General features: G+C 47.4%; 2 protein-coding genes across 2 annotated transcripts; one reads left to right on the top strand and one right to left on the bottom strand.

The window, feature by feature from the left end:
- Window positions 1-56: 56 nt before the first annotated feature.
- LOC118502508 (nuclear cap-binding protein subunit 1) lies at window positions 57-14,971 on the bottom strand. The gene is made up of 7 exons (XM_036034751.1): window positions 14,730-14,971; window positions 13,281-14,616; window positions 13,105-13,208; window positions 1,412-1,659; window positions 1,090-1,333; window positions 684-1,012; window positions 57-533 (listed from the first exon to the last, which is right to left on the bottom strand). Exons 1-7 carry the CDS (start codon window positions 14,773-14,775, stop codon window positions 420-422), a joined length of 2,421 nt encoding a protein of 806 aa, XP_035890644.1. The 5' UTR covers window positions 14,776-14,971; the 3' UTR covers window positions 57-419.
- Window positions 14,972-15,236: 265 nt separating this feature from the next.
- LOC118502509 (G kinase-anchoring protein 1-A-like) lies at window positions 15,237-16,520 on the top strand. Its single transcript, XM_036034752.1, has 2 exons — window positions 15,237-15,539; window positions 15,603-16,520. Exons 1-2 carry the CDS (start codon window positions 15,360-15,362, stop codon window positions 16,332-16,334), a joined length of 912 nt encoding a protein of 303 aa, XP_035890645.1. The 5' UTR covers window positions 15,237-15,359; the 3' UTR covers window positions 16,335-16,520.
- The last annotated feature ends 5,250 nt before the right edge of the window (window positions 16,521-21,770 follow it).

Here is a 21,770-nt window from a genome sequence, read left to right as displayed (position 1 = left end):
CTGTGATATTGTTCTTTGTGCAAAGAAACTCTTCACCGGCGAAGATGTTTTGGTAGTGAAATTTACCTATTTCCAATATTGTTTTACTTATGCTTGATGCAGTTTGCGTTACAAGTCATTGTCCATCCGCTGACCATGCAGAGGATTACGTACGAGTTTAATAAATCAAATAATCAGTGCTAGCCTATACACGGTCATGTTTGCATCTCTCGTTGATGTTGCCCGGTGGTTAGTTAGCGCACCCTCCGCCATTGGCATTGACTATAAGTCAACAGTCCGATGCATCCACATTTGCAAACAGTGATCATGTCTTTCTTTCACTATCGACCGATCGGCGCCACTGGTCCGTGAACGGGTTCCCATATCTAGCTGAAAGAAGTAACGCGCACGATAATCGAGGCAATGTGGTGCGCTGGCACTTATGCTCGCAGCGCGGTGAACTGGTGAAACACATCCAGTATGTGCGGGTCGAGATCGGACGTAAACAGCAAACTTTCCAATGTACTGCTGTATTTTTGCACTTGCTCGTGGTGCTGAACGCGAATACAAAAAAAAAAACACGCACACACACACATAGTCGTGACGCGAGGAGATAAAAAAAAGTCGTTAGTACATTTTAAACACCAGTCAATATATCGCATTATCGTGAGATTTTGGATAGTGGGCGAAACTCGGGTACTTACCATCATAAACACTTGCTGTAACCGACCGACAGTCCAACGGTACCAATCGGTGTCATAGTCCCGTCCGTCCGTGTCACACTTGACCAGATGCTCGGACAGAATCATGATGAAGCGTTGGAATATGATCAAAAACAGACGCTTCTGATCCACGTAAGCCGCCTCCAGCTTCTCTTCCATTCGTTCCACCTGTTCCTCCGTTGGCTTTTCGCCCGATCCTTCCGTGTTTTTGCGATGTTTCGTAGGATTGGGCGAAGCTTCGTCTTCCGATTCGCTGCTTGAAGATTCTACTGTGCGGGCTAGCTTTTCTTTCGCTTCATTCATTTCGCGACCTGAAGAAGGACATTTAAACAGACACATCAGTGAGCCATCCTGCTCAGGGTCTATCGTATGCAGCTAAGGTACTCACTCAGCTTAGTTACGTGCTGGTTCATCTTCTTAATCGTGAGATGCAAAATTTCCCACAAGTACATTTTTGTGAATTCGCCCACCATTTCCTTCGAAAAGACCCACGTGGCAACGGCGGAACATTCCACAATCTGCACCTTGAGAAGCTTATCTACGATGACGACCATCATCTGCTGGTGATCGACCCACAGTTCGAACATATTGTGCAGAATGCAAATCTGTGCTTCTTCCGTTTCTGCCAGGGCCTGAATCGTGAATCGTACGAAAATTAAAAGGGAAATTCATTTAAATTATCAACAGAGTAAGGGTAGCCCAAAACTTACCTTGAATACGGCATGAAACTTCGAAATGGCCGCAAAACTGTGGGAGAAACTCTTAGAGCCCAGATTCAACAACGTTTGCACGAAAACGTCGATTTTCAGTGGATTGAAGGGTGCTTCGGCCATGTCCATGTCTGAGGCATCCCTAGAATTCGGCAAATCGTTCAGCTCGTTCAGGACGTCCTCAGCATTACACTTTTGACGAATAGCTACCACAAGCTTGTGAGCAGTTGCAGTTCCCGGCAAGGATGCTAACAAAGAAAAGGAACACAGAAGCAATATTTCAGAAAAATATATTGTAAACACTCACGATTCTACACACAAAACAATGTATGACAATTTACAATTCAATTGGTATCAAAACGCAACAAACATCAACACCTGCCAATAGTGAATTCAACATCGTTTGAAAGCGCACGGGAGAGAAACAACGGCCCCTTAGTACATTCCGACCGATGGTTAAACATCACTTTTACTACACAATTCGATCCGAAATTCCAGCACGATGCGCACAACGCTAGTGCCACAGTCAGCAACATAATCGCTCTCGCGGCTTTTCCACCTGGTGAGGTCCACCACTCCCATTGCAGCGACTTTTCTGCACTTTTTCTCGACTGCTCCCCTGCCAAGGCGCCGATGCACGCGAGCAATGCTTTTCTTTTCATTGCATCTGCCTCGCACCAGGATCGGCTGCCCGCTGTGGGTCTGACGATCTGTCCATCATGTCTAACTTCGCACGTCTGCCTCCGATCAACTGAGGTGGAACTGCACACAACAGGTGCATAGCATTGCCCGCGATACCGACAAAAACTCTCGATTAAGGAGTTTCGCCACTTTCTTTCAAAAAAGTCAGTTTTGAGAAAAGTGCAGCACGCCTGCCAGTGGCAGTGAAAATTATCGACAACGATGAGTTGCCGCCTGCACAGGAGAGGCACAAGTACACATACCCAGCAAGCAGCTAGCTGGCCAGAGAAGGGTGGATCTGGTTCGAGTGCGACAGCCAAAGATCTGCGTTATGTTGAAATCGCTTGTTCGTGGCGTGCTATCGGGTGTGTTTTTTACTCGTGCCTGCATACACGAAAAATTGTTTTTGCGAAACTAATGCAATTAATGGTATCATGGCAGATTAGCGAGTGAAGAATGTGAAAAGCCACATCTCGAACGATCGATCGTGCATCACTCCATGGGTAACAAAAGACCTTGAGAAGGTTATTGGCTGCACATATTATGTTACGTCGATGCACACATCGAATTTATTTTTATTAAACCATTTCCCACTAATGGCCTTGTAGCGATAAAACATTTATGGCTGGCCATTAGACGACACAGAAAATGGGTGTGAAAACCCCATTCAATAGTTTGTTATTTTTCCTGATGAAAGAGGTTCGTTTAAACCACACCGAGCGGCAACTACTTTCGTACTGCAAATGGGAAGTAGATTCGCTATTGATATAACATACCAGAAGTTGGGAATCAAAATGACGCAACAGTAGAACCTTCTCTTCCTTTGTGTTACGCAATGTATTGCACCTCGTTGCATTAGTTCCTTAAACATCCAGTAATTATTCTGAAGTTTCCTCCTTTCCAGTCTTTCTATCCGTAACGTAATTGAACGCTTAAGGTAAGCTGAAGTGAACGACTTTTTCCGCAATGAAAGTATAGCCCGTATTGCAACAGCATATGAATGAATTTCCTTGAGTTACTAAAGTTTAGTTTTGTAATTCACAATTTTATGTTTAATATGTGCTTGTGAACAAACAACAGTTCATGCTTCTTATCGTCTTTCCATCAATCCATGCTGAGCATGAATTAAGTTCCACATATGCACACTACATAAAGTATAAAACAGTAACACACACACACACACAGAGGCCTAAACAGGGGGCAACATGTCGCCAATGTCGAGCGAAATCATATTTTAAAGGTTTTATGAGCGTCATGCACATCACCTGCGCGTGCATTGTTTTGGCGCAATCTTTGCCTGCGGATCCGTTGATCTCCGAAAACCGTCCGACCGACCCAGAAACCCATTGTGTTGCTGTTTAAGTGGCAAATTTGTATTCAAATGTTTCCTTTTCTTAATCCATTTGAATCTACCAACAACTGCTGCTACTGACATTGTTTACCTTGATCTGTCGCTAGAATCACCGCGCTCGCGTGAGTTACCTCAACGAACGGAGAAACAATTGAACTTTTCCGTGAGATCGACGTTTCCGGGAAGTAGGAATCGCCCCCGAAAATTGCTGCGCTTTTTTGTTTCAAATCCATAATTGAAAAATGGATTCAAATCCACATTTACATTCGAGATAAAGCATCAATGTGGCGACTTTGCCAAATGCATTCACTCCTGCTAACCGTTAGAAATGCACACGAACTGTCAAGACTGCACTATCAGGATAAACTTTCATGGAAAGCTGCTAACCTTCAATAAAAGCAATTTTCTTTGCCGTACCGAACAGATTACAACAGCGTTTCTCGGCTTTTGATGGAAACCTTCTACCGATTCAATTATGACAAACTGGAACTCTATCCAGCGCTATTCCCAGCAAAAATCATACGTAATCAAATGCATTCGCCCGAAAAGGCAATCTATTCCAAACATAATTAAATTGTCTTCTTTAGGTTCACCGCCAACCGCCAACTTATGCAACGACGGTCAAATAGCAAAAGCAGACGTTCCGAACGTTTCTAGTACCAGCATTTGAATACGAGAAGAGCTTTTTTGCATTCCACTCCACGTGCTCAAGATTTCCATTTTCAACATATTGCAATCGAGAGGACAGACTCACACGCTAACCGCTGGACAAAAAAGGTGGAATTTATGCATAAAAAACGGTTACAATCACATACTGCAAGGTACGAGCTCGTACATCACAGTTCGTCAAACGAAAATAATCCCAAGGTGGCGCCACAAGACGTAAGCAGAGTGGCACAGTTTTTGGCCACCGTTTCAAACACGACGGAAGTCCAGAGGAAAACACTCTACTTGCGACATTTCCAACCCATTAAAGCTCGCTGAAAGATCGCGCACACGACGACCAAGCATTACATTTTCGGGCAACATTAATTGCTGCTCCAACGACGATCGGATCATCTTCGCGCCTGTGTCTTTGCATGCAAATACGACCCAACTGGCTTTTAAAGAGACACTCTCTCACTCAACCGCTCTGGGAGCATTAAAAACTGTGTACGCAAAGAAAAAAGACAAGCGACGAGTTGACGTTTTATCGACCAAAGAAGATTTTGTGGCTTAGAAGGTGTTGGCAACCTGTAAAAAAACACACACACACCCTAGCCCTTACAGGAGACGAGAAGCGAAGACGATGGAAAATGGAAATTAACCGAACGAAACGCCGCATACCGAACGAACGATCGCAGTCCGGTGCAATGTTGAGCTTTCGCGCTAGGGAGGGGCTGGAAAATGCAAACACGCTTCTGCACGATCCGACGAAGCCGCCCCGTTCAAAGGGAGGGAGATCCACCCGATCTGCATTGGCAGTGGCGGCACCAGTGGATGGCCAGTTTTAATATGCTTTTGAAAATATTACCCTTTTCAGTTGGTGAAAAACGCTCGTTCGGAACGGTCCACATTGGCGAGCACATAGCTAAAGCTGCTGATTAAACTAACGCTACGATATCACACCGATCAATCGGATCGATTAGAGCGAGTGAATGAAGAGTGCTCATCTTAAGCGAAGTGTACTGTACTGATACGGCCAAGATGTACGGTGAATAGTGTGTGCCCAAATTTATCCCCTAACTACGGGGACTTGTTCCCTCTGGTGCAGAACGCTAACTTAACCCCTTTTGCGTAGTGCGTGACAATCGTTTGGCGAAGCGTTTCGACATTCGTGAGGATCTCTAATGCAACAAAGTGATTAATTCCACGGCAATACAGACCGAGCCCAAACTAGCTGGCTTTTGTTTCCGTTTCAAATCTCCAAAACGGTCAGTTGTGTTGTGAGAAAAGTGTGTATGTGTGTGTGTATTTATGTGCCTGGGATAGTGTGTAAATGTTCTGCTGCACCCTTAGGGCTCTGGTTCTACAGCTGTACAAGACGAAAATTCAACGAACGATCCATCACTGTCAGCGGCCAATCACGTTCCGCCATGGATTACATCGGACGTACAATGAACATTTGTTTAATTCTTTTCATGGTAAGACTAAGGGCAGCTGGGGAGTTAACTGATCTTACGAAACCGCACACATCCCTTCCGATCGCAGACAACCGAACCGCGTGCGGCGCCTCGAAGCATTTCTTCGAATAAGGATTGCAAAACAGTCAGATTCTTGTGTCGACACACCAGAAAAAAGCGACAAGATTTAACGACAACGTCTTACTTTGCATACATCACATCGTTGACCACAAACGGTAGTGAACTGCTTGCTGTGGGAAACATAAGAGACAAACCCGAGACTGTCGCATTCAGCTGCGAAGAAAATATTTCTAACTGTGGTTGGCTTTCAAAACTTTAAAATATTGAAGTTTTCGCTTCTGCAGCGTAAAAATGTACCATTCACAATGCCACCCAAGAACTTTGCCGATTAGAATCTGTTTTGGAAAGCGATCAAACGATTCTAAAGTCACCGAATTTCCACGGCTCGCAAACAATACCCCACCCCAAACGATGGTGGCACAAATTAGCTTCACATAGCGCACCAGAGAGTCCACAGAGCCCTTGACACTAGAGAGAGAAATACACTGTCCCGGCACCTTGCATCGGTTGCAATCGTAATTTATTCATCAACAGCGTTAATGCTCTGTTGATGATTGCCGGCGACCGTTTCATCGGTGCCGAGCAAGCTGGGTCACAGCGGCAAGCGCTGGCTTGTTTTGTGGCTTCTTTTAATTACGAACTCAAATGTAGCCTCATTGGGCGGCTGCATGAGAACTTTGGAGCGCCCCAAAGAACGTCGCAGCTAGTAGCAGTATGAACTATTGTGTCCAAGAAATGTAGACGCATCAATAGCGTGCGTTTGGCCGATGGCACGAGAACGGGAAGCGCTCAAGGTGATCGTGATGAAGATACAGACAAGATAAAGCCTTCGAAATTGTAGAATTGTGATCTTGAAACTCCAGACCACCAGACCCCATCCAGACCACCTCCCCGTACGTAAGGCTGACTACTTTGCTACGGGTAAAATTATGTCACAGAAAGCCAGAAATGGCAGGCCAAGACCTCAAGAGGTTGTAGTGTAAAGGAAGAAGATCTTGAAAACTATCGCACCGGGCATCCCTAAACACTGTCAATAAACGCCCAATAAATCGTACTTGATGCTTGCAGCCTTTTGCATTTGGCTTCCCTTGACGACGAATTAATGCCACCATCACGTTTAGTAATTAACTAAGCACAAATTAATGTCGTGTTTTCCTTCTCCGTTCAGATATTCATTACCGGCAACCATTGCCAGTACTTCAACAACCGTGATATCATTCTAACGCCCCACCATCTGAAGACGTACCCAGGCAAGGTTCTCTACTATCGACCGCGCGAGCAGGTCCCGTCAGACGAGAAGCCCAATGCTACCGGAGACAGTGGTAGCGCGCTGGTGCCCTGGGAGGAAGTGTTAAAAGAAACCGTTTTTCTAGCGCTGAATGATAACAAGACGAGGTAAGTAAAAGGAAAAACGCTTTCCGACCAGAAGGAATACGATGCAGGTGGGCGGAGGAAGCTTAGCCAGTAATTTAGTAGCGCTTTAAGAACGTGGTTTCTCTTCACCGTAATTATTCCATATTAAACAGGCTTCGAAAACATGCTTAAAGAGAAAAGAATAACACCCCGGGTAATGGGTGTTCAATTGCCGGTTGAAAGGAAAAGTGCGCCTGAAAAGAAAAGTCTAGCGCCGTACGAACCAGTGAAGTGAGAAGTATTTAGTGCCGCGCGTAGTCGTTCCACGAGACTGATCAGCGCAAGGCCACGCTACGCTACTCTTGGGGAGATATTAGCGTATGTTTATGCAAAACACGAGCTTTCCTTAGGGCGGCGAGGTAGTGTGCGCCTCCTTTCGTAGCGAACCGAGCTATTCCTTTGAAAGCAGTGGCAGTAGTGGTATAGATCAAGTGAGCATGAAATTGCCGATTCAACAGGCAAGCCACTAAAACACGAACGATCATCTCACTCGTTCGTTTCCGTGCGTCTTTTTTTTCTTTTCCGCAATTCACAAAGCAAGACAGTTCCTATTTTGAATAGAATAGCAGTAGGAAATGACAATGTGCCCACCAAACACTTAGGAAGCAAAACAAACCTCCATCCCATGCGGCCAACGTTTTAATTTGTTTATCTTTGCTTCCTGTATTCCAAACGCATCGTTAGCCTTCAGCAACAATCTTCTGGAAGCACTGAAAATGCACCGCTCCTAGCGAACCGACTGCAGAAAGCGATCTACAACGCACCGTACATTGGGGTGATTGATCTGAGCGTTCCGCGTTTCGGTGACATCGTTGAGTTGGCCCACGGCCGCCTCGAGCTGGAGGGAGACGATTCGTACTTTTTCGTCCAGCAGCAGGATGGTAGGCCGGAGGAGTCACACCGCAATGTGACTGCTCTTTGGAAGGTGGAACGTATTCGACATCGTGATGATCTGCGCGGACATCGGTACGAGCTGAAGTTCACGATCGCCCCTTCGAAGCAATCAACGCGCGAAGAAGAAGTGAACAAACCGGCCACCGGGGAAGGTGAACAGGAGGAACGGGAAGTTCAGCCTAGCAGCAATCGCACTTATATCATTCGTGATGAGGATTATCCGAAATATTTTGCTCCACTGACCATCTCGCCGAACGCCATTCCAATGCATCGTAAAAACGATCAAATGTTTGATCGAACCTTTTTCGATATGGCACAATCGCAGCAGGGTCACTCGCAGTCCCACCAGTTTGCTCCATTTGCGCCCGGCCACTCGCTTCTACCGGCCTGCTGTAGTCTCCCAACCACAGCAAACCATCACTCTGGGCCAGTATCTGATGCAATCGTTGCTGTCTGGTGGCGAGACTCCAAAGTACCATCATCACCATCACCATTATGTCCCCGGCAAGAGTCCTGCGTACTTTGGTGGATTAACGGCCGCGACGAGCAATCGTATCAAGTTCCCCGATTCGTTCACTGGTTCGAGCCACTCGGTTCCAAAGTTCTACCAGCACATTCATTTCCAGCGTCCCTCGATTGCTCCACTAGCGCCAACGGCTCTCCCTGGAAGTTATCTGTTCCACCATACGAAGGACTCGCATGCTCCTGCGCCTAGCAACATCCATCAGGACTTTACCAAACTGGTCGATCTTCGTGGTGCCACAGCTCCGACGGCGCACGATTCTACGGATGCCAAACCGACCAAAGCTAATGGCGTTTCGCAGAAACCTCAACAGTCGGGCCAGAATCAAATTCACCAACCATCCCTGCAAGCCCTGAAAACGTCGCCCAAGCCCCAACAGTTCCCTACTCAACAGCAGCAGCAACAGTTCCACCAGCAGGTAGCAACGATTTCGACTGGAGTAGGACAGCAGCAACCAAGCTCTCCGCCCCAAAACTCGTTCCCTCAACAGTACGCCCCACCACAACAGCCGCAACTGCCGTTACAGCAGCAGCAGCAGCATGTCGTCTATCGGCAACAGGTACCACCGCAACTGCAGCAGCAGCAACAACAACAGCCATCCATTCTGATTCATCCTCATGCTCATTCCGCCAGTGGCCGCCGGAGGGCCGCCGGGATTCTTCCCCCCATCACATCTCATTCAATCGATCCCATTCTACAATCCCCAAGGCCAGATGGTGGTTAACCACATTCCGGTCATGTCCAATCACCACATGTTCCAGATGTCCCCGCCGCAACCGATCGCCATACCGGTGCACGTACAGTTGATCCCTCCTGTGGCTCCCCAGAACCACCTGTACGGTCCTCCGCAAGCCCAACAGCAATCGCAACCGCTTCATCCGCATCAGCAGGATGGTGTCCAAGCCATCCCGGTGCGTATCATGCAACCCATCTCGAATCCAGTCCACTTGTACTCGCCCGTCAATCCCTTCCTTCCTCCGCTGCAAGCCCAGCAGCAATTTCCCATTCCACCATCACCACCACAACCCGCATCATCCGACGATTGTCACCGTGACCCCCAAGACTACTACCTCCTCCTCCATCACCAACTACCAGCACCACCAACATCATCCCCATCCAGCGCACGGTCACCATGGTGCGAACCACACGCAGGTCGCTCCCACTACTGGCCATCAAACGCCGGCTTCTCTCCCGTCCCAGAATCCACATCATCCACATCATCCGCATAGCCCCCATCCGTTTAATGCCATTCCCACTGTTTTCAAGTTCACCAGTTCTAATGCAATCCCACACCCACAGAAGACGACCATCGGAGGAGGCCCAACGTCCTCGTCTGCCTCCTCACAGCACCATCGCACCCCGAACGTCCAGCTGAGCGGCCCATCCATTAGCCCAACGCCAGCCCACCGCCATCGGTTCTCTACGCCAGGTAACAGCGGCACAAAGTCGTCCGTGTCGCCGTCGTCTTCCCCGTCGACTGCTACCGCCGGCTCACCATCTCCAACTTCCGCCACACGTCCCAGTGCTCGCTACACTGCGTCCGTCGGGCAGGTGAGCGGGCCTACGGTCAGCTCGACTGCAGCCAACCATCGCTACGCACCCCTACCAACGGTCCCGGCTTCGCCCGCTGGTTTACGGGAGAAATTCACCGCCCCGGCGTTCCAACCGGCCGCCAGCGAGTCCAAGCAAACGTCCCGCAAGCTGGAACCGCCGACTGCCAACGCTAACGCCGGTGTCGCCGATACCGTCGGAAGCCCATCTAATGCCGTTTCACCCAAATATGAATCATTTGGTGTCGAGAACGCCGTCACGCCAACGTCCGCCGAATCCCTGCTATCGCCCACGTCAACCGCCAGCAGCTTGTCACACAGCTCGCACTCGCCCACTGCTTCACCCGCTTCCCGCACAACCCTCGCCGGGGGAGCGTTCAGCTACAGCAACTTCATCGATGCTTCAGGCGCCGTCAGTGTCACCGCCAAGTTGACTTCCGCGCAGACGTCATCGTCTCCCCATCATCGCAACAGCAGCACAGCCGTACCTTCGCCGATCGTGTCTTCCTCCGCAGGTTTTCCATCCTCAACGACGCCCATTTCCATCACCACCCAGGCCACCTACATTCCACCGCCCAAAACGTACATCCAACAGCTCGGTCCCACGATCGGAGTGAAGTTTCCACCCGCGTTCAAAAGTATGCCCTCGGTAACGATTCTTCCGCCCCAAATTGAGACTCCAATTTCGTCCACTCTCAAGACCTATCAGTACCTAAACCATCACGATACGTACGATTTCATTCCGTCGCGCGTGGTTGAGTTGGCACACGTTAAGAAGATGAATGGCCAAAAGCACGCGAAAACGGAACAAGGCACAGAAAGGGCAGAAGATGGCTCAAAAACCCAACGGTCCTATGCCAGGGCCGGCGGGAGCAGGAATGGGCCCATCAGGAAACCATCACCACCACGTCACGGTTACGAGCAATAAGCCACTGCGCTTCTACCCCGGAGATGGACCCGAGTATGCCACGCACCGCCCCGAAGCTCAACTCAGCGTCCAGTTGCCACCACCGGAGAAGGAGTACACCATGACCTATTACGGTACGCCCAAGCACAACCAAAAAGTGCAAAGACCTAAGAACTTCGTTACACCGCTTCATCCCTATCAAGGCTCCTCCACAACACCGATCCCTCCGCCCGCTGTCACCGTACCCTCATCGCCAGCTCCATCAGCAGCATCCTCCGTATCTTCACCGGCTCCGGCAAGTGCCAGCACTACGGCTGCACCACAGCAAGCTACCGTTAGCCAGGGAAGGAACGTAACGGCCTCAACGTTCCGCTCGGCCACTGCTTCCAGTACGGCCCACTACTACAAGAATCGGAATGAAAAATCTGATGATGTTACTACGATGACGATCACCACGATGCGACCCCGTATGATACTGAAAACCATCTACCGACAGTTCCCGGGATCGTTCGTATCGACTTCCACGTCCACGGAAAAGCCGGTTCAGAAATGGGTACCGAAGAGACCCCGTACAAGCAGTAAGTCGACGAGCGGCGAGTTCTCTACATCGACCCTGCCGTCATCATCGCTTCCGGTGAGCGGTGAACAGGCCGTCGCATCTTCCGAACGCGTTGTTGATGTGGTTACGAAAACCCCCGTGGTGGTGCCTGTGGTACGATCGAACCTTGATCAGCAGATGCAGCGCGTACGTGCCTCGAGAGGTCGCAGTCGCTACACCTACCGTAGAATACCGTCCGGCAATCCACCACCGATCCCAACTGGCCAGCAGCAACAGTCGAGCAACAGCATGCGGACGAGCCGTACGCGAAACAGCAACTTCAGCGCAACGTCCACTACCACGATCAAGCCCGTTCCTGGTGTAACGTCGTCCGTGTTCGACAGTAATCGTATCGATGCTCGATCTTACGAACAGCAAGAACGCAAGGCCGAGGAAGCTGTCATGACGCCCACGGCCAAAAGCGCATCGAACGACAAAATCAAACGAGATACTAGCGAAGCCGTTGATGACGATACCGATCGAGGGGTGGCCGTAGCGGAGCAGCTGGTTGCAAAGCAGGCCGAAAACAAGCACGACGCCCTGGAGGTGACCGAACCGGAAAAGGAGTTCGTGATGGTGAAGGCCAACCTTTCGCCACCAATTGCCACGAACCAGTCGAACATGGTGTTTTTCGAGGCAAGTGATGCCAGTACGCTTGAACCGAGCAGTTCTGCCGCTGCTGAGAGTGGTCGCTCGTTCGGTGGATCGACTTTCGATGATCTCACGATGTCCATCATCAACCATGCGAAAGCGATCGTAAATCAGACCGAGAAACCGACGGACGCGGCACAGAAGCCGGTGGGTGCTACGGACGAAACCGCGAAACCCGTTTACGGTGGCAAATCGATCGAAAGCAATGAGATCGTGCCTAAAGACGCCTTCGAACCGGAAACTACCGTCGAGGTGACGACTACGGTCGGTAGCACCAGCTCCCCTGTTACGGAAAGCACCGTCAGTGAAACGTTAGGCACCACGACAGTCGAGGATGGAGTCGCGATTGGGGGTGATGAGGAAGCAAGCCAAACGACAGTGGCTGTCGATGTCGCTTGAAGCCCGACGTCGTGCTTAGTCATGCAAGGGACACATAATCATGCCACGATCATGCAGAGAGACACCTTCAATTCCTTCCATCACCGAACCTTACACCATCCTGATCGTACGAATTGAGCTGCATGTAGTTTTTAAACCTTCACATCCACCTTGTGGTCAGTAGGAGACATTAAATTATTCTAACGTTAAATAATATTTATCTCAGTCTGTGACAAGACAGCAGAACGGTATCCGTAGGAAGCAAACGAAGCATCGAGCATCGTCCATACAGCGACGTATGGTAGTAGCAAGACAATGTGAATACAAAAGCGAAGCCAAACACACAACCACAGCGAACCCAAACGATTTAACCAAAACGAACGGAACCGGAACGTAGCAACGAACGGTACGCAGGACACAGGGAAGAGAGGCAGAGAGAACGAACAGAAAGCTTCCCAACGCCGTTCGAGAAGTAAAATGCAATTTTGTTATTTTGTTTTTGTCAAAATAAAGATAATTTATAGTGTAATAAATTGAAACTGGCGCTGTTTTGCGTTCACTCACCTGCTCCTTCCATCGAATACTTGTAGTGAGGCATGGGTGGTTTGGGGATAAGCTTCGCGTATCCTTCCGGCATCATTTCCTTGAAGCGATCGTGGTACGAGAATCTAAAAAAGCAAGGTTTGATTATTTACCATAAGTCTCATTATTATGATTTGAATCAGCGCTTTAAATCCTACCTCAAGCACTTTAGCAACACCTCCTGTATGAACTTCGGTCGAGGATGTTCGTTCTCAAGCAGCAGACAGCTGTCCCAATCGTCCCACGACCAACGGAACTGGAAGTTGCTCAGATGGTACGAGAACCAGTTCACAAACCGATCGAAACACGACGTATTCATCGAGTCAATACGCATGAACAGAATCTCCGTGGCTTGTGCGAGCACCTGCGGCATCTTGGACGGCTGCTGCTTGCACAGCTCGATCAGTATCGATCCGTAACATATCTCGAGGTAGCGCGGCGTAGGCATGTGAAACAGTTCCGCAAAGATAACTTCCACGATGCAATACTCCAGCGGGATTTTTTCCTTGTACGGAAGCATTAGCAGATGGATGGCGCATTCCTTACGCTCCCAGCGATACATTTCGATGATCGAGTGCAGATGCTCCTCGATCAGGAAACGTTCGATCGAATGTGCTCCGGGCAGAATCGGCCCAGGTGGGCAATCGGTGTAGTCGAACATACGGTACACGACCCACGGCATCGGATACTCGAACGAATCCTGATGCGGTGGTGGATGAATCACGGGGATGTTGTGTTGCAGCGCCTCACACAGCACCGAATCGAACGCAAGATACGGTCGGGGAATGTGCTTCTCGGTCCAATTGTCCTGTCGCAGTTTCCTAATCTGAGCCCACAGACAGTCGAGATACTCTTCCTGTGGATGGGGCGCATCCACCGACCATACACGCAGCGCGTTGTGATGCTTTTTGGTGCGCTTGTTGAGGAAAACTTCGATACGCACCAGCAAGTTTTCCAGTGCCGATTCCTTTTTCTCATACAGCTCACGGCCGACCCACGGTAGGGTCGAAAGCACCGCAAACACGTACCAATCGCGGCGAACCTGCGGCACATTATCTTCGTTGGCCGCGTCAACCATACTGTCCAGCAGCTGGAGCAGTGAATTCGTTGATATGACGTGACAATTTACCAGGTCTGCCAGAAAACGGAGCGCATATCGGGCCGCATCCCACTGGCACTGCTTTAAACTATCCTTGAACGTTTTCACCATGTACTCCACGAATTCGCCGCCAAAGTTATAGTTCTTGGCGTTCATGAGCCCTACCATGGTCGAGTATATGGTGCACTTTTCCGGCATTTTGATCGGACAGTCCGACAGGATGCGAAGAATCTTGCTCCGAAAGTTCCCCAGGTCGGACTCCAGTACCGATACCAACCCTTCCAGGTTCGATTCCAGCGAGGAGGAACTGTTTTCGCCGACTCGTAGAATCAGCGTTTCTAAGCGTTCTTCCATCTCCTGGTTTTCGGATACCCTGCGCCGTTTCTTGTTGCGCTCTGTGGATGAAAACCCATGATCGATTAACGGGTTAGTTATTGTTCCGATTGCACCAGATGTGTTTTGCTGCAGATGCTGTTTTTGTAGGTTAAAAGCGTCCGCAAATCCGTACCTCCGTAAAAGTCTCCATCATCTTCGTATGCGCGTCTTCGATTCATCGTGATGCCGTCCTTCCCCTAACTGCTGTAAGTTCAATAGTTAACACTGTGGCACGGAAAGTTATCAACTTATTATCGTAAAATAAATACACCGACACTCCGAATGTACGATTTTCGTACGCACCAAGTTTACGAAAATTGGACGCAAGAACTCAAGCAAAAAAAAACTTCACACACGCCAAGTAGCGGTGTGTCAACAATGTCAAACGAGCGATCGTGTTTATATCTCCATCGCAGAAAGTTCAAATGCTTCGCCCAATGTGTCTATAGGAAATATGGAAAGGTTGGTAAATTTTATTTGATAAAGTTATTTTGAAACCAGTTTTGTTTCACAAAACTAGGTTTTTCTAAACGCCGTTTATTATCGCGTAGCAATGGTCAGTCAAGCACCTACTTGTCCACGTTGAATAAACGTAAATTATTTGTTTTCGATTGTTGTTTACCTGTGTACACCTCGGCGTAGTCTGTGGACGTCAATTTGCGGAAAAACATCAACAAACTAACTTGCGTTAGAGGGGAGCCAGTTTTTCACATTTACTATTCGTTTTTCACGATTTCCACTAAACCAAAATACTTGTGCTGCCATGTTTACGGTGGTACCTTCGAGATTTGCTGGATTAAAAATCGAAGACGATGACGATGGGTTTCGGAAACCAAGGCAAAAATCGAAATCCAATGCAACCACCAAACCCAAAGCGGCTCCAGGGAAAAGCTCAACTGCGCAGCAAACAGCTCCTCAACAGCAACCAAAAAAACCTAAACCAGTAAGTTTTTACTCTTCATAATGACATGACATGAGTGTTTTCTGCTATTTTTTTCGTTTTTAGAAACCTCAAAAGGCTAAGCCTTCGAATGATACAATGCAAGAGGAGCAGTGGTCCAAATGGCAACAGAAGGATACGGAGCTGGTAGAGAAGTCATACGTGAGCGATCTCGAACAAGCGCTTCTTCTTTCCAAGCTAGATTTCGAGGCGAACAAAACAAAGTACAATCAGCTGGAAAGGGAAGCGAAACAGTCGGCAGCCAAAGACAAAAAACCCAAAACGCTATCCTTGCAAGAATTCCAAGATAAAGTCAGCAAGGAGTTGAATGAAAAGCAGCTACAGAGAAAGCGCGAGCAACAGGAAGCAGAATATAATAGAAACTACACCTTTTTCGAACAAATCGATCTCGAAACCAAACAAATTCTCAACAAAGAGCAGATGAAAGCTCTGTTAAAGCAAAACAATTCAAAATCTGCAAACAGTAAGGAATCTCCCAAGGAAGACAACTCACCGACGGCGGAACCATGCCTCAGCGAATTAGATCTGCTTAAAGTGGAAAACTTGAATCTAAAGGAAGAAATTGCTGTGCTCCGTGATCGATACAGAAAGGTGGTAGCAATGCTTAAAAATGGAGAAATGAAAGAGAAAACGGAGTTGATGATTGAAATCGAAAAGCTACGGAAGGTGCAAGAAGACATGACGACGGAAATGACCACGCTGTATGGGCAGCTGGAGCAAGCCAAGTCGCGAACGAACCAAGAGGCCAAGGGAAAGGAAAAACCGACCAATCGCTAAACGGCAACAGGATTTGAGGCTAGATGCTAGAATAATTATCGAATTATCCAATTAATTATTAATTAACTTAAGTCAGTATTCCATTGCATTTGCATGAAGATCTCCAATTAAGCATTATGTCTGCAGCAGTAAGGACTGAATTTAATTTCCTTGTAATGAATAATAAACTGAATTCGTTAAATGAAATGCTTTGTAATACTATCGTAATAAGGATCTGAAAAAGGTGAAAGGTCATCTAGCGATGAGAATAATACTTTCAGTAGTTTTTAAATAGTCGGTTCAACGATCAACTGGAAAGCCATCCGATGTCTCAATTATTGCTGGAGACTATCGGAGAGGAATCGGCAACGGAAGCCGAGACCTCTCGAGGTTGGGTCAAAGGTCAACACCGGCAACAGTATAAGAAACACGCAAGGGTTTCTTTATTTAAAAAACCTATCGCCAGCAGAAGCTTGAACTGTATAGCACATACCAGTACTCGTTTGCGCCTCTGAGACATGAACACTGTCCGAAACAGACGAAACGCGCTTAGCCGCGTTCGAAGGAAACCTGCTCACAAGTAGTTTTGATCCCGTTTACGTCGAAGGAAAATAATAAGGACTCCACATAGGCCGCCCACATGGAAAGAGAAAGCAATATAGACCCAAATTATGGTGGAGCATCACCTTTGATACGTGCCATCAGAATGCCTAGGATATTGGATACGCAGACAACAGTGCTCGATCGTGAGGAGTTTAAGATATAGTTGTGATACTATTATAAAGCTGCTCAAATGAAACGTATGTTGTGCAAAAAAAAAAAGAATCTAAAGATACTCCCTTCAGACATCAATTTTCGCAGCTGCTGCCAATATCTTCAAAGTCAATAAGGATACCAAATTCTCATCCTTTGTGCCGCCAATTCAGCCAATATACCCCAACACGTGTGTGTGTTCGATATCACCTGTTTACACATTTGCTTGCTATATTCCTTTATTGCCTAGATCCAATGTCCCAATTTATATTTTTCCAGCGGATCAGCTCAAAACTCCAACCACAGATGTTTCCCGAGTGGTGGGAATCAAAGCAGATTTCCCACTGGCAGAGCGAGTGAAAGAAGAAAAAAATCACTGCGAAGATGATAAACTCTAACAATCCGCGAGCCTGCCCATGCTAAGGGAAAACCCATCCTCACACACACACACACACACTAACACTCCATTTCAAGAGTGGAAAATGAGTGAAAATCTGTTGCCTAGGCTTTAGATGAGAAGGGGATTATTTCCATTCACACAGCGAACGTATGACACGGAGCTAGCGGATCCCCGCTACCCACTTGTTTCGTTATCACCTTCTCCTCTCCTTCCCACCCACTAAAGGATGGGGATGAGGGGAAGGGGGGGGAATTGGGTGGGAAGTTGTCTCAACAATTGAAAACAGATGAAACCCGTAAGCCGCTTGGAATCGGAGGGATGGGGCATTTTTTTGTTACCCGTTACATTCCTTCCGGCCAGCGTTGTGTTTGTTGGCGTCGTGCAGGAAAAAACCGGTGTAACGCGTGCATGTGCGGTTTGCGCGTTCACACTGACACAGAACCGGATGCAAACGGTGGCACGGAGAAGTGGAGACAATGCGGTTCGTGGAAATCAGAAAATGTTTACCGTGTGGGGAAGGATATAAAGGATATTGGGAGTGTTTTTTTGTTGTTGTTGCTTCTCTTAGGCGGATGAAATCTCTCTCTCACCCCCCACACAAACACACATACACAGGACACACATACGCAAGGCTCTGGGATGGTGGCGCTTATGCTGTACGGTGAACTGAACGCTTTTATCCCGATTCTATTCCATTAGCGATGCGTTTGTTTGATTTAATCCTTCGTATGGAAATTTGCGTGCGGGAAAGTGATCTAACTGAAAAAAAACATAAAAATATTATTTGCATTCAAGTGATAGCCGTAGATAGCGCGCGCTTGTTGGGAAAATCGATAGCACAAAGAAACCAAACAATGAAGATAACAAAAAAGCTGCACAAATCTATCATGTATGTGTGTGGTTTCGAATTCTAATGATATGATTGAAATGAATCCGATGAGCGCGTTTTTTTTTCAAGACTCGATTCCATGAACCTAGAACAAGGCAGGAAATAATTTTCTTCCATCCGTTTTCCACGGTACAGGTACAACGGTTCTTCGTTCGGTAAAGCACCGAGCATCATTGTATGATTTATGATGGAAAATTTTCTCCCAGAGCTCCCAGGCAGAGATGACAATAAGGACGTTTCTGCCCATCCTTCATCTAACGGATGACTACATTCACTGCTAACGAGCACTTATTCTGATTCGGCAGGATAGGTAAGTGAAAAAGTATTATCCAACATCAGCAGCAGCAGCAGCAGCAGAATAATCGCCACCACGGCAAACCCAACGTCCCTTAATCGACGGTTGCAGATAAATGAGATGCGACGTGTTTTTTTTTCTTCTTCTTGCTTCTTTAAGGAGTCTCATCCATTTTCTTTCTCTGTTGATTCCCACTGAAAACTTTACCCAAGCGATGGTTTAGATTTGCCATCAATATTCGGGATTTTTTCCCCCGCTTTCGTCAACGGTGACGACGGTTGACGAGCGCGATCGTCACGCGGCACAGCAACAAGAAAAGTGGAGGAATCAATTTCAATCAAGTAATTTAAATTAATGGAAATGAGGCGCCAACAAACGCTACCGCTACCTGGCGCTGATGAGGATTTTCCAGCACGAGCGACATTTTTATAGAGTGACATTAAAAACCAAAAAAGGCAAAAAATGAGGATGAATCTATTTCACATTTCGTCAGTCGTTCTATTTGTTCTGCTCACTGCGAGAAGTTGCGATGAATATTCATGATTTATAGGGGAGCTCATACACAGCGAAAGCATTAAAAAAAAATGCTTCATTTTCAACACGACACCCTTGGACTGGTTGAGGCCAGAAGGCTTTCCACTGCGAGCTATGTGTGTGTGTGTGTGTGTGTGTCTGGGTCCTTTTCCGGAATAGTGTTTTTCCCCCGGCATGAGGCTGTTTGGCGGGATGGCGGAAAAGTGCGAACCAAGTGACAGTTGTCGTCACGTGGACGGACATGGCCTGCTTCAACAATATTTCTCCCATCCAAGAAGCTGACAGGGATATTAGTGCGGGAGCTGCTACACGGCATAAAAAAGCGAGGACGAGTGCCACACCAGTCACAAATGAGTCCGAGGCTTGAAGGTAGGAAAACCCCCGGCAGGGAAAAACGTAAAAAAGTGTAACCATTTGCATGAAACCACATCGCACAGCGCAATTGTGTCCGTCCGCAAACCGATGTTGATGGCTTGGACGATGAATTCCTCGACTGTTTGTCGGTGCAGTAGCAGTAGCGGAAGTAGTCACCAGTAGTCGCAAATGCCGTCGGATCTAAGGCTGGCAGGGCGGGTAGCGTTCTTTCCCAACCAAGCAACCGAAACGAACGGAGGAAGTTGTTAGCGTTGATTTTTTAATTTCGGACCCAGCTTGTTTGCTTGAGATGCGTTGCGTTTAAAAAGACTTTTAGAAAAATAGGCTAAACGATGTATGAAATTTTAGAAAAAATATTTTAAATTTAAATGAAAGCACAATTCAAAGCGAAAAAAACATAGAAAACCAGGGAAAAGTTCAAATCTTTTGTGACAGCAACCATTCTATTCCGATTTTCCTGCCTCCTTCATTTGCATAGGTACCATGGTTCCCCATTCCCGATCCATCCATAATGGGAGATTTGTAGCATGAAATTGTCCGCAAATTGCTTTTAGACGTGCAGGGACCGCGCACCATGCTGGTTTTTCGGTTGAAAAGCTAGAAAAACCTACCTAGAAAAAAAAGAAAAGTCCTTCTCCTATAATTCGCTAAAACGGAAAAGAGAAAAACACGCGAAAGGTGTGCAAAAGAAACGACTACTTTGTGAAGAGCCAAAATTGACAGTCGGTGGCGGGAAAACATTTGTCTCGCTCTCGATTTCCCACGTTGTAGCAGCCCACGGTGGTTGCACATCAATCATGCATAATTGATTTAAAAAGAGGCCGCTAGAATTGAGGCGCTGAGCAAGATTAATTGAATGGGGGGAGTGTTGGTGGATGGGTGAGTTGGGTTTTGGGAGGTGTGAAAAGCTTCCTCGCCAAATAAAAAGAAATTTTTTTATTCCAGATTCGCAATGAATTTTCCCACTCTGAATGTACCCACGGATGCGACAGGATAATCCATGCGTTTGTTTGCTTCCTTTTTTTTGTATTTGCGCCTCGTTTTTCCACTATCCCGAATGAATTTGTTTAATTTACTAGAAAACTTGCACCGATTGGCGATTGGCGAGAACTGTCCACCGAAGGTTCGCAAGTGGATGTAAATTTCAATTCCGAATGGCGTGGAAAGCGTTCGATCCCGCATGGCCAAATTTACTGTCCGAAACTCTTCTTTCGCTCGCTTTGTTCGATTACTGGTTCGGTTCGAAGTGGAAATGTTTGTGCAGCGCCAGTTGCATTCACCAGGGACAGGCAAAGAAGAGCAACAACAACAACAACAAAACGAGTAGATTATTCGAAAAAGGACTGTAAACTTTTCCTTTCCAGCAATTAACAGTTGAAAAAGGACACTCCACTGCGCCGGGCGTCACGTGCCATTGAGCAAAGGGGAATTTATAACCAAAACGGAGTGAAGCAAAACATCGACCAACAAACCACATCAACGAAAAAAAATACATGGCCAAATCCGCCCCAAAAGGACCGACTCCCGCGGTAATAAATCATCGTGTTGAGATGGTTGATTTACGTTCCCCGCCTTATGCGAGGCGCTGGCCAACACCAAAGTGGAAGTAAAAGAAGGAGAAAGTGTTTTCCACCAGCTTGTCACTGGCTGGCGGGTAATTCGACCGCTTGTTCTTTCGCTGTCGGTTTAAAATTAGCGAATCATATTGCAAGTGCCAAGCGTGAAAGTTAACAAATGAGTTTAGTTTTATTAAGCTTGTGGTGGAAGGTTTAACATTTCTAGCCAATATTGCTTGCCAGAGTTACAAATTTGCCTTTTATTACATTCTTAACCGAAAATCGAAAGAGACTCCACGCAATTGAATCCTTGCTGTTGTATTCAAACCACTCCCATTAGCACATTCTGATGGACATCTCTATCCCTGAAGCAATTTCGCAAATCCTTCGACCACGGACGACCACGACGACGACTACAGCGCTCACACATAGATTCCAAACTCCTCGTGCTCGTTATCGTCGTTAGCGATCCTTCCTAGTCGTTGCTGGCACGCCACCGGAACACGGTTGTCGATTGTGATGGGCCTACTTTTTTGCTATTTCCTTTTTAATCCCACATCCCAAAGCCCGATGCAGCCAACGAACCATCCATCCATCCAGCCGTCTATTTTTCAAATTATGCACCTCATCCTTGCTGGCTGGTTACCGCCCGGTT

The sequence above is a fragment of the Anopheles stephensi genome, chromosome 2 (assembly GCF_013141755.1).
Source record: "Anopheles stephensi strain Indian chromosome 2, UCI_ANSTEP_V1.0, whole genome shotgun sequence".
NCBI classification, from domain to species: domain Eukaryota; kingdom Metazoa; phylum Arthropoda; class Insecta; order Diptera; family Culicidae; genus Anopheles; species Anopheles stephensi.
Note: the sequence above shows the minus strand (reverse complement) of the source record. Positions and strands in the feature narration are given on the sequence as shown.

What these genes read in the sequence shown, in the direction of transcription:
- LOC118502509 (XM_036034752.1), top strand. Translation starts at nt 15,360, where the DNA reads ATGTTTACGGTGGTACCTTCGAGATTTGCTGGATTAAAAATCGAAGAC. An exon ending in AACCAAAAAAACCTAAACCA is followed by an intron (nt 15,540 to 15,602) that starts GTAAGTTTTTAC and finishes TTTCGTTTTTAG; the next exon opens with AAACCTCAAAAGGCTAAGCC.
- LOC118502508 (XM_036034751.1), bottom strand. Translation starts at nt 14,775, where the DNA reads ATGAATCGAAGACGCGCATACGAAGATGATGGAGACTTTTACGGAG. An exon ending in AGTTTCATGCCGTATTCAAG is followed by an intron (nt 1,334 to 1,411) that starts GTAAGTTTTGGG and finishes TTCACGATTCAG; the next exon opens with GCCCTGGCAGAAACGGAAGA. An exon ending in CCAGCACGTAACTAAGCTGA is followed by an intron (nt 1,013 to 1,089) that starts GTGAGTACCTTA and finishes GTCCTTCTTCAG; the next exon opens with GTCGCGAAATGAATGAAGCG.